The sequence below is a fragment of the Zea mays genome, chromosome 2 (genome assembly GCF_902167145.1).
Source record: "Zea mays cultivar B73 chromosome 2, Zm-B73-REFERENCE-NAM-5.0, whole genome shotgun sequence".
Lineage (NCBI taxonomy): Eukaryota > Viridiplantae > Streptophyta > Magnoliopsida > Poales > Poaceae > Zea > Zea mays.
In genome coordinates, this window is record NC_050097.1 from 48,373,344 (window position 1) to 48,385,840 (window position 12,497).

General features: G+C 44.3%; 2 protein-coding genes across 2 annotated transcripts; one reads left to right on the forward strand and one right to left on the reverse strand.

Annotated features, from left to right (window-relative positions):
* The first annotated feature begins 7,108 nt into the window (after positions 1 to 7,108).
* LOC103648617 (uncharacterized) lies at positions 7,109 to 8,589 on the forward strand. Its single transcript, XM_008673054.3, has 4 exons — positions 7,109 to 7,544; positions 7,641 to 7,986; positions 8,065 to 8,177; positions 8,269 to 8,589. The coding sequence occupies exons 1-2, from the start codon at positions 7,109 to 7,111 to the stop codon at positions 7,700 to 7,702; spliced, it is 498 nt and encodes a 165-aa protein (XP_008671276.1). The 3' UTR covers positions 7,703 to 7,986; positions 8,065 to 8,177; positions 8,269 to 8,589.
* Positions 8,590 to 8,619: 30 nt separating this feature from the next.
* Positions 8,620 to 9,670, reverse strand: LOC103646403 (zinc finger protein CONSTANS-LIKE 1). The gene is made up of 3 exons (XM_008671131.3): positions 9,224 to 9,670; positions 8,977 to 9,114; positions 8,620 to 8,902 (listed from the first exon to the last, which is right to left on the reverse strand). Exons 1-3 carry the CDS (start codon positions 9,668 to 9,670, stop codon positions 8,714 to 8,716), a joined length of 774 nt encoding a protein of 257 aa, XP_008669353.2. The 3' UTR covers positions 8,620 to 8,713.
* Positions 9,671 to 12,497: the final 2,827 nt, after the last annotated feature.

Below are 12,497 nucleotides of genomic sequence, written 5' to 3' on the forward strand. Positions count from 1 at the left end.
GTTAGGCAATTCAACCACCAAAATCATTTAGGAAAAGGTGTGAGCCTATTTCCCTTTCACAATCTATCTTTTCATCTTTAAGTTGGTGCCACCCTTTGTCTCAAGTCGTGTCACTATGCCGAAGCTCCCCGGATGGTAGCTTCGGCTTTGCTTCTGTGTTGATCTTCTGAAGGTGTTTCTTCTCACAGGACCTTCGGCGACGAAGCAGACCCCCAACAGTAGCCCCTTCACGGTGCCAGATCATTTTTCATAACGAGCTCGACCCGTGAAAAATTCTTTTAGGCTTCGGAATGCCAAAGGTCCGAAAAACACCTTCCCTGAGCTCGTTGTCGAGAAACAATTTAAATATTCCGAGTGCGAGGTGGTCCCGCCATAGGACGGGTGCACATGATCTGGTGATTCTCCTTCTCGCGCCCTGCGGTCCATCATTCAGTGAATGCGAGCGACTGTTCGGCGGGCACAGGTGGCTTGACGATTCACCTTCCCACCTGCAGCACTATATAAACAGACGGGTAGGTGTGAAGTTACCACAGCATTCATTACTATCGTACTGTTGTGCTGCTGAAAAATTTGACCATAGCTGAAGCTTATTCTTCGTATTCTCAATTAGAGCATCGTCTTGTTTTTTATCTTCGTCATAAGAGGGAGCTTCGGCAAAATCAAAAAGTAATCAACTTCGTCAAAACCACAAGAAATTCAACATCAAATGGCCAGGGTGCGTTCAACTACTAGAGTCACATGCGACGGGGAAGAGGCCGAAGCTGCCGAGACTGCCCCAATCTCCGAAGTAATGAGACAATCAGGCCTGGTTGTGTTAGAGGGTGCTTCTGACGAAGGTGCACCTGCTGCCAAAGCCGAGCAGGCTGACATTAAAGAAGGTGAGGCTGATGAAGAAGAGATAGATTATTCCGTCATGCCATCTAAACCCAGCCACCTGGAATTTGGAAAGTTTACTGTCTCCGAGGCAGATATGCCCATGATGACAAAGCTAGGCTACTTCGGGGAAGCCGAGAAGAAGCTGATTCGTTTTGGCAGAGAAGAAATCACTCCGAAGCCAGAAAATGATGAGGTGGTAGTTTTCAGAAGTTTCTTTAAAGCAGGATTGAGGTTTCTTCTGCATGGAATGATTGCGGATGTTTTGGAAAATTTTGAAATTTATCTTCATCAGCTGACTCCTAACGCTATCGTTGGGCTCAGCTTCTTTAACAGGGCTCTCCGAAGCTAAGGAGTGGAACCGCTTGCCGAAGCTTTCTGTTGGGTGCACGAGCTTCACTATCAGACGAAGGCTAGGGAAGATGGGCTGCACAAGAACTTCGGCTGTTACAACTTTTCTTACCGCAAAGACATGAAGACTCCGGTGGTTAGCTACCGCACCAAATGGCCAACCGGTTGGAAAACTGAGTGGTTTTATGTTAAGGTTGATGAGAAAAGGAGAAGCTAGTTTAGAGCCCACTGGACCTAACCTTCGGGTTAACTAGGCCCCAGTGTTGCATGACGCCGGGGTCATCATGCCCAGATGCTGTGGGCGAATTTAGATTTGTGTCTGAGCAAATCGGTACTAGGGATTTGGTTCAGGAATACTTAGCCAATAGAGTATTCCCAACGTTAAAGGAATGGAATATGCCGAAGCTCAAAGGAGAAAAGAAAAAGAATGAACTTGTTCGACTGTCCTATCAGTTCAAGTTTAAGAAACATTTCAAAGAGCCCAGTCAAGAGTGGGTAGAGATGATTGGAGCCATGTGCAATGAAATCTTGGGCAATTATACGAAGAAAGAAGATCAATTGATGACGGCAGCCTTCAGCACCCGACCGAAATGAAGGCTAAACCGAGTAATGGACGCTCTGAAATTTGAATACCCAGACTATGAACAGTTAAGCAAAGGTGCCGAAGGGCCAAAACGAAAAAGAGTTGTCAGTGTTATGAAAAGACAAGCTGCCAGAATGATAAAAGAAGATGAAAATTTAGCAAAAAAGAAAAAATCCAGCCCTGGGCCAAAGGTGGCCGTTTCAAAGAAAAGAAAAGCTACAGCTCCGAAGCCAAAAGCTGATTTAGAAGAAGAAATTCCCTCAACACCTTCTGCCACTGACGCAGAAGAAATTTTAAAGGTAATGACCGAATCTCTACCTAATAAGCTAAGTCCGCTGGGATCGGAACTGATGAAGCTTTTACAGAAGAAGAAGGAGCCTTCGGTTACCGAGAAGCCCGCTAAACCAAAAAAGCGAAGGATTATTACTGTCATTAAGGCTATTGAAGAAACACCGCCGTCGGCCTCAATGCCAAAAACAGCGGTAGCCAAAGACGCTCCTGCCAAAGCTTCTACTTTCGAAGCTGCAGCAGCCGAAGCCACAAATTTGGAAAACACACTTTCTGACATTGATGAAATGATTTTGAATATGGCTGAGGAAGAAACTGCTGCAGCTGCTGAGGAAACCCTGGCTGCAGTGCCTGAAAAAAGGAAGAAGATGCCTGGAAAAGAGAAGGAGCTTGCCGAAGATGCTTCGGAAGAAAGAAATTTCCACTTTCAAAACATAATTGGGCAAGAGTTGTCTAAGGCTGAAAAAGAAGAGCTGAGGGACTATGCTATATCTTGCGGGTACCAACCAGGGGCGCTGCTCTTCGGTGGTATAGACGAAGAGAGCTTAGTTGCCTTCGAGACCGGACTGGGGCGAAAGTTGTCAGCACTTTATCGAAAAGTGTTGGTTTCCCGAAGCTCGAAGCTGATCTCAGCAGATACCGACGGCAGCATATCGCCGGTAACTTGTTTTATTCTAACTTTAAGGTAAAATTCTTCCCTTAACTTTTTTATTGTTTTGATATGAAGATGTTTTCTGATGAAGGTTATTTTGTCATAGCCTACTACTAAGAAAAACCTTGAGGATGCAACAAGACCTTGAGGACAAGAAAAACGAAGTTATAATTGAGGGCTTAGAGAACAAGATTAAAGATCATGAAGCTGCCCTAGAAAAGAAAGACTTCGTGCTTCAAACAATGGAAGGTTCACTGGCAGAAGCTCAAGCCGAGATCGCCAGATTGAACAGTGAACTTTCCATGAAGTCAAAAAGCTTTGAGCAACAGAAGAAAGATTTCGAAACAAAACTCGAAGCTGAAGTTGAAAAAAATTCAAATCTGCAGAAATCACTCAAAGATCTTCAAGAAAGATGTTTAGGCTTCGACACCCGGTGCATTCAACGGTTGAAGCAGGTCTTGAACTCAGTTGGAGCCAGTTCTGAAAAGTTTAAACCTTCGGTTGAAGACCTGTCGGGCACATTTGATCATATTGAAGGTGAAGTTGATGCTCTCGACGAAGTTATAGCTGGACATGGTGACTTTTGTGCTCTGCTAGCTTCTCGAGGCACAGCTGTTGCTTTCATGAAGGCTGGCTGTACACATGGAAACATTGCAAACAGACCAAACTTCAGCCTGTCACCAGTAGACTTGGATGACATCCCCGGTCTGGCCCAAAGCATCAGAAACAGATTCGTTACTCAAATCTGGGCAAAGGGCGGGCGAAACATGGCTGGTGACGAAGCTCGAAGCCACCTTAAACCGGTAATAAACTTGTGCTTGCTGCTTTACCTTCTCCTTGAAATTTGCGCTTTCCTTATACCGCTTTGTTATGTACAGGATGACGAAGCCGAAGATCAGTAAGCCGAAGTTTAATGAGTAATGATGAAGTGATGAATCTGCTGCAAAAGAGCCCTAGAGAAATTTTTGGATTATCCTTGTAAAAAATATTGTAATTTAGAAATCAAACAATGCACTGTAAATTTGTCAATACCTTGTAATATATTTTACCTTTCCATCCATGTATGAATTGCTTTGATGTGGATGAAACTTGTCCCTTTTGAGCCGAAGGCGAAAAACACCTTCCCTTCTTTTCGTACACAACGAAGCATAAATCTGCTTTTTTCATATTTGACGAAGCCTTGTCATTGGAGCTGAAGCAATTGTCTGTACTCTATGATATGATGACGATGATCCTACGGATGTCGAAATGAATGTATATGTATGCAATGTATGATGTAATGTAACGTGCAAATGAATGCCCAAACACACACATACGAAGCCACATCCATAACCTTCATTCCCTTAGGAATGACTGAAGTCTCTTTGCCGCTTATTTTTCGGCTTCACCGCTTATTTTTCGGTGTAAGTTCTGCATCCCCTTAGGAACGTCTTTTGAACTTCTTCGCCTTCTATTTCGGCGGTATTTTTCGCGTTGACTTTTCGTGCTTTGCCTTATATTTTGGCGGTATTTTTCGCGTTGACTTTTCGCGCTTCGCCTTATATTTCGGTGGTATTTGGCTCTGCATTCCCTTACGAACGACTTTTTTGTAGCTTCGTCGTGCTTTGCATCCCCTTAGGGACGACTTTCGAGCTTCTCCCTGTTTCTTTTTTCTCTCTGCACTTGATGGTGCATGCTCAGATTTTACATTTTACATGGTTTGGGCGATCTTTCTCTCGTAGAGCTGAATAAGAGAAGGAAAATTACATGCTATGGCCCCATTAAAAACTTTCTCCCCCTTTAGAAAGGAAAAGGGTGCCATAGGAAAAAATAAAAAAGTTTACATCAAGTTACACATAGTATCGTCGAAGCTCATCTGCATTCCAAGATCTAGGAATGTCGTTGTCGTCCATATCCTTTAATCTGTAAGAACCGGATCTTGACGAAGATACTACCAGAAAGGGTCCTTCCCACTTCAGCTGAAGCTTGCCTACTGTGTCAGGGTTGGCTACTCTCCGAAGCACCAGATGTCTTGGCTTAATATTTTTTAACCGAACTTTTCTATCACGCCATTTTATTGTTTCGGCTTGATATTTGTTGATATTTTCCACAGCCTGAAGTCTGGTCCCTTCTATAGTATCTTTTGTCACAGAATAATTAGCTTCGTCTTCTACCGAAGCTATTGTTCTTATTGACCCCGCTTTAGCCTCTTCGGGGGTTATAGCTTCGTCACCGAACAATAACTTGAATGGTGTAAAACCTGTCGACCTTGATATAGTTGTATTGTGGCTCCACACCACTTTAACCAACTCATCTGGCCACTTTCCTCTGGGTTGATTGAAGATTAACTTCATTATTCCCGTCATTATAATATCATTTGCCCTTTCAACTAGTCCGTTTGATTCCGGGTGCCTGACTAATGCAAAATGAATTTTCGTGCCGATCTGATCGCAGAAATATTTGAAAGTTTCAGCATCAAACTGTGTTCCATTATCCACAGTTATAGCTTTCGGCACACCGAAGCGACAAACTATATTCTGCCAGAAGAATTTTTGGACTATAGCCGAAGTTATTGTAGCCAAAGGCTTCGCTTCGATCCACTCAGAAAAATATTCTACTGCCACCACGACATATCTCAAGTTGCCCTGCGCTGGTGGAAGTGGACCTAGCAGATCCAGGCCCCATCTTTGCAACGGCCAGGTTGGTTGTATTAGCTGAGTTAATGACGAGGGTTGCTTCTGATCTCTTGCACATTTTTGGCAATTTTCGCACTTTTGAACCAAATCTGTTGCGTCCGAAGCTGCCTTCGGCCAATAGAATCCTTGTCGGAAAACCTTTCCCAGAAGAGGTCTGGACCCAATGTGGGATCCACACAATCCTGCATGTATCTCCTTCATCAGTTCTATACCTTCGGTTCTGGATAAGCATTTGAGAAGTGGGGAACAAACTCCATGTTTATATATTTCCCCTTCTATTATGACATATGGTCTTGTTCTTGCTTCCATTCTTTTGTTATAAACCTCATCATCCGAGAGACAGTTATCCTGGAGGAAAGATATAATCTCAGTCCTCCAATCTTCACTATGGACATGAGATATTGTGAGCACTGCTCTTTCGAGGAGTTCAACTGAAGGTGCTCTTATTGTCTCAAAAAATACTTCCGAAGGTAGAGCAAGCCCATGTGCCGCTGACTTGGCTAGCAGATCAACATGCTCATTTTCCCCTCTTGGAATATTCTTAACAGAAAATCCTTCGAAAGAAGCTTCAAGCCTTCGAACTGTGTCCATATTTCTCAAGCTTCAGATCTCTTGCCTTGCAACTCTTGTCAACATGACCAGAAATAACTTGAGAGTCTGTTTTAAGGACTGCCCTTCTTATTCTCATTGCCTTTAACTTTTGAAGCCCCAAAAGTAAAGCTTCGTATTCAGCAATATTATTTGTACAGCTGAAGTCAAGCCTTGCTGCATAGCATGTTCTGACTTTGGAAGGTGCAACTAGGACAGCAGTCGCACCTGCACCGAAGGTTCCCCAGGAACCGTCGCAGAACACTGTCCAAGCTTCGGCATCTTTATTTGCTTCTTCTTCCTGAGCCCCTGGCGTCCAATCAGCAATGAAGTCTGCTAATACCTAGGACTGAATTGAGGATCTATGCACATAGTCAATACTGAATTCGTTAAGCTCCGCAGCCCACTTTCCAATACTTCCAGTAGCCTCTCTATCATAATATCCTTCAGAGGCTGTGATGAAGGAACAATTATGTAGTATGCTTGAAAATAATGCTGAAGCTTCTTGGAGGCCATTAACACAGCATACAACACCTTCTCCAATTCTGTATAGTTTTTCTTTGATAAACTTAGAACTTCGAAGACCAAGTATATTGGGGCTTGCTTTTTAATTTGTCCTTCAAGCTTCTCCTGTACAAGCGCCACACTCACTGCAGAGTGCGAAGCTGCCACATACAATAGTAATGGAGCCCCTGGCGCAGGTGGACACTACACGACGGTTGATCTTTAGCGACCCTTATTAGGTACCAACTGTTGGTTGCTAAAGGTTAGGGACCGACGGTCAGTCGCTAAATCCTTTTGTAGCAACGGTCGGTTGGTCGCTAAAAGTCTAGAATTTTAACAACTTACGATTGATCACTATATATGTCGTCGGGGACTAGCGGTGGGTCGCTATAGAACTAATGGGCCTTCCTGGGCCGTCCTCAAACCCTACACGTCCTCAGCCCCGCCAGCCACCTAGCCGTCCTCAGCCGGTAGCCACTACGATGTCGCCCAGACTCCAGACTTCGGCCAGAGTCCAGAGCCACCAGGACGCCAGGTACGCCGCCGGGCGCCAGCCCCCTCCTCCCTCCCTCCTCCCTCTTCCCGATGGAGGAAATGGAGAAGCTGGTGGGAGTTCACCATCACCACCACTCGCTCTCCCATCGGGCTCCTCGCACCCCAACCCGCCCGCAGCCGCAGCCGCACCCGCTCCTCCACCATCTCCCGTCCAACAGGTTCCGGGATCTCCACTCCCAGATTCACAATCACATTCACCCCACGGTCCCCGCGGCCAGCAGGGTGCTCCGCGCCACCCCGCCCTTCTTCCTCATCCTCCTCTCCTCCGTCTACCTGCTCGCCTCCGTCACCATCTTCTCTGCCCCCACGCCGCTGCTCCGCCTCCGATTGGCCTCTCCCAGGCCGCTGATCCTCTCGAAGCTCGCGCCGCCGCGGCCTGCGCCGGAGCTCTTTGATCTAGACGGCGGGAGTGTCCGGGTCCACCTCACCAATGTCGGCGCCGCTGTCACCTCGTTCCTCGTCCCGGACAAGAACGGTGCGGGTTCTCTTTGGTACCTACCTTCTGTTTGCTTGTGCTCTACAATGGCTCTGACTCTTCCGTTTCACGATGCTCGGCTCGTCTTCCTCCCAGGGGTTCTCGCTGATGTGGTGCTCGGATTCAACTCGCTGGATCCGTACCTGGTGAGTTCTTGATGCATGCGGTTTCATTTGGAACCATTAATTAGCGCACTGGCACATTTCTTGGAGATCTCTGTGGGAGTCGAGTTAGGAGTCCGAAGGGAGATATTTTGTTGTTTTCCGACTTTTGAAAGTCAACTTGTGCGTCCCGATTCGAGAGAAAAGGCTACAAGCTTGTTGCCATCAAGCTGATTGTCCCATCCAAAGGATTCGCTGAGAAACACTACCATGATCTCAAGGAAAGGCCTTTCTTCAACAAGTTGTGTGACTTCCTCAGCTCTGGCCCTGTACTTGCAATGGTAAGAAGGAACGAACATCCCTATAGAAAGAGTTGTGCTTACATACATGGATGACAAAAGGTGACTGATTTTCTCTAGGTTTGGGAAGGAGAGGGTGTCATCAAGTATGGGAGAAAACTAATTGGTGCCACAGACCCACAGAAATATGAACCAGGAACCATCAGGGGCGATCTTGGCGTTGTTGTGGGAAGGTTAGGTACCTTACCTTTTCTCTTGAGGTTTGTGTTTCGCATCATGCAAGCTTATTACAACAAACTCACAAGCTTGTTATGAAGACACCAGAAACATCATTCATGGAAGTGATGGCCCGGAGACAGCAAAGGATGAGATCGCCTTGTGGTTTGAACCCAAGGAGCTGGTCTCTTATACCAGCAATGCGGAGAAGTGGGTCTATGGGGTGAATTAACCAGCGACTAAATCTCTTGAGGTTTGCTTTTTTTCTTTTCAGTTTTCACATAATTGCCGACAGACCAAGGCAGGATGTAATAAAGTAGCTACTGTCACCTATTACTTTTGAGTTGGATTGATTGTGGTGCAGTAAGGCACAAGGAAAGGAAGGAATACACCGTGAAATTTGTTAATCTTCATGAGTCTGTTTTTGCTCTTGTTTTCATTAAGGCACAAGGAGTGCAGTGCCAAGCAAGCAGAGGGGAGAGCTGAGTTTTATTGCCATCTTCATTCAAGCCTTTGTACAGGGGCTAGCTAACCAACTAGACTACCACCACTTTCAGCTCTTCACTCCCTCGGCTCGCACCAAAACGGCTGGGTAGAGGAGGTGGATTTTGAACAGCTGAATGATCGATTGAACCTCCATATAAGTGCCTGAATTCAGCAGCAGCAAGTCGCATTCTTCGATCTTGGCAAATCTCCCTCTCACCCTTGGCTGGCTGTCTGCCAGAGCCTTCCTACAAGCATACTGCAAAGCAAAAAAACGTTGTACCTGTTACTGTCAAAGTTCCAACAAGCATACCAGAACAACTAGTGTAGTACCTTAATCTTCCTGCCAAAGTTCCGCTTGATCTTCTTTTTTCTATACCTAGAAAGCTTTTGCTTCCTTTCTTCGGCCTTGAGGTCACTGATGGTCACACAAACATTTGCTGCTGGTCGAGGCGTGTTGGCTCCAAGGTTCTGTCAGAATTGGAAATGTAAGTGCGTTCTTTTCCCCATGACGAGTAGGATATAGCAACTTCCTTGTTAGAACAGAACAGTACAGGAGAAAAGGAGATGCTTATCAAACCTGAATGTCTCCTTCACTGTAAGCTCTCCTCAGCCCAAACGTTGCCTCAAAGTCCAGCCCTTGGAAGTCTAGAAAGTTTGGCCTGACAGCTCCATTCATCCGATCTGCCGAGTTGAGGCATCCAGAACTAACACTTTTCTGGAGCGAGCATTCAGGAATGGAACGCTTCTCATTCTCCATGGCCGGGAGTTGTTCAGCTTGCAGCATAGGGATCTTAACATCCATAAGTTCAGAAATTGTCTCTTCGATTGCAGACTTTTCCATGAGTTCCTTCTTGCACTCGTACAACACTTCACTCAGGAGAGCGTCGTTCTGGATGCCTGCATCCTTAATAGTTTGATTCATCATTGAGCATGCAGCTGCGACAGGATCAAGGCTGAGCAGCGCTTCTTCTTGGATGATGACAGCGCTCATATTTTTTGTTAGCTTGTGTAAATGCCTCTGCATGTGTGCTATGATCCCGTTTTTTTGGCCCGTAGGTTACTCAGTTATTATAGTTTGAGTTCTGTAATACTCCGTATTATAGTACTAGAAGAAGATGAGGTAGTATTTTTAAATATTTTTTCCTACGAAAGTGCAGCCAAATTTACTGATCCATAGAAACTTAGAATACTGTTATTAACTACAGTATTATGATGCTATCATTAAAATATTTTACCAGTAATAACAATATTAAACCTTGTATATGTAAGCTATGTTTTTTAATATCTCTTGTGTTCAATTAATTATACTAAAACATTTGGTTGTACCATTGGTAACGAGTAAACACACATTCAGGTATTACTCACATCTTTTCTTGGTAACTTGGAGCATCCATTGTTTGGTTCAATATGTGTCAAGACTTCAACGACTCTGCTGCCATGCCAAACTACATTGAGCACTCAAAAGTGTGAAGTGTAAAAGTAAACTTAAAATATGAAGCCTCATTTGATTTAGAACAGCGTGTACTTGAGCTACAGACTCAAATTGAGCAAAGGGCTCAACCAGAAGCTGTAACAACGTCTAGTGGAGGTAGATAAGGCATCAAAACTGTATTTTTATTTGCAAATGTAGCAACAATATACTAATTTGATGTACTTTTTTCTAGGGTGTTCTGGACAAAGAAAGCTTGTACTTTAAAACAGGAGGATACAAGAAGCTGGAGTGGTTGTCTTAAGGCTTTTGAACTGCTTGAAGCATTAGTGTAGCTTTGGTGCTTTTGTGACTGATCAGCTCTGGAGCAGCTAGAGTGATGTAGTTGTGGGCTTTTGAACAATAGCTGGAGTGATATGAAACATTAGTGATGTAGTTGTGGGCTTTTGAACTGCTTCAAGCTGGAGTGATGTCGCTGTGGTGCTTTTGTGACTGATCATATCTGGAGCTTTTGTGAATGATCTAGCTAGCTATCTGTAAATGATCTAGTTGTGAATGATATTATAATTGTGATGCTTTTGTGAATATATAATTGTGGTGCTTTTGTGTTTATGTGATGGATCTATGACTGTGGTATACTGATTAACTGTGTATGTCTTTATGATTTGTGTATAAAAATATGTGATTTGTGGTGATTAATTAAATGTATATTATTATTAATAACAACTGTAAAAGGGCGACTTTCTGTTGGTTGCTAAATGTATACTATGACGACTTACGGTTGATTGCTAAATCTATAGTATAGCAACCCACGGTTGGTCGCTAAATATACAATATTAGCAACGGACGGTCGGTCGCTAAAAAGATGTCGGTCGCTAAAGCCTTTAGCGACGGCACTTACAGCGACCATCCTTATGGCTCACTAAAAGTTTTTAGCGACCAACCGTAGGTCGCTGAAGGCCGTTTTAGCAACCAACCGTAGGTCGCTGTAAGTGAACCGTCGTGTAGTGGGAGTTAATGTTGTTAGATCAATCAAGTATTGCTTCAGCTCTTCGAAGGCTTTCTATTGAGCTGGGGCCCATTGAAAAACTTCGGCTGACTTTAGTATTTCAAAGAATGGCAAGTTTCTTTCTGCTGATCTAGATATGAATCTATTCAATGATGCCAGTCTTCCTGTCAGCCGTTGGGCCCCCTTCTTTGTGCTTGGCGGCTCCATCCGAAGGATAGCTTCGATCTTGCTTGGGTTAGCTTCAATCCCCTTCGTTGAAACTAGACAACCAAGGAACTTACCCTTCTTCACTCCAAAGACACATTTTTCTGGATTTAATTTCACGCCAGCTTGCCTCAAATTAGCAAATGTTTCTTGCAGATCGGTAATGTGATTTTCTTGCTTCGTGCTTTTTACTATGATATCATCAACGTATGTTAGCACATTTATGCCTATCTGGGAATGAAGGACCTTGGCTGTCATTCTGCTGAAGCTTCCTCCAGCATTCTTGAGCTCCTCAGGCATCCGAAGATAGCAATAGGTGCCACTAGGAGTTATGAAGCTAGTCTTCGGCCCATCCTCTTTCTTCATCCATATTTAATGATATCCTGAGTAGCAATCCAGCAGACTCATAAGCTCTGAAGAAGCTGCTGCATCTACAAGAGAGTCTATTCTTGGTAATGGAAATTCGTCCTTTGGACATGCCTTGTTAAGATCTGTGAAGTCAATACACATTCTCCATTTGCCATTGGCCTTCTTCACCATAACAATATTGGCTAGCCACTCTGGATATTTTACCTCTCTGATGACACCAGCACTGAGAAGTCCTTTTACTTCATTCCGAGCACCTTCGGCTTTATCATCAGACATTTTTCGAAGCCTTTGCTTTCTTGGCCTGAAGGATGGGTCGACATGGAGTGAATGTTCAATGACGTCTCTGTTGACACCACAGAGATCATTGGCCGACCAAGCAAAAACATCTTTGTTGTTGAATAAAAACCTTATCAAAGTTTTCTCCTGCTCTTCAGATAGTTGAGACCCCAGCAGTACCTTCTGCTATGTCTTCACATAGAAGCATGGGCTTCGGCTGATCAGCCGAAGCAGCCTTCTCTCTTTTGTACTTGTACTGTTCACAAGCTTTGGCTCCATCTATATTATGGATCGCTTTTGAATCTGTCCAATTTCCTTCGGCCTTTTTGGTAGCTTCTTGACTTCCATGAATAACAATGGGCCCTTGTTCCGAAGGTATCTTCATGCATAGATATGCTGGGTGAAGTATTGCTTCAAAAGCATTGAGTGTTCCTCAACCAATTATTGCATTGTAGGGGTATTCCATGTCGACAATGTCAAAGACAACATGTTCGGTCCTTATGTTATGAACAAAGCCGAAGGTAACTGGCATTGTGATTTTGCCGAGTGTTGTAATCTGTCTTC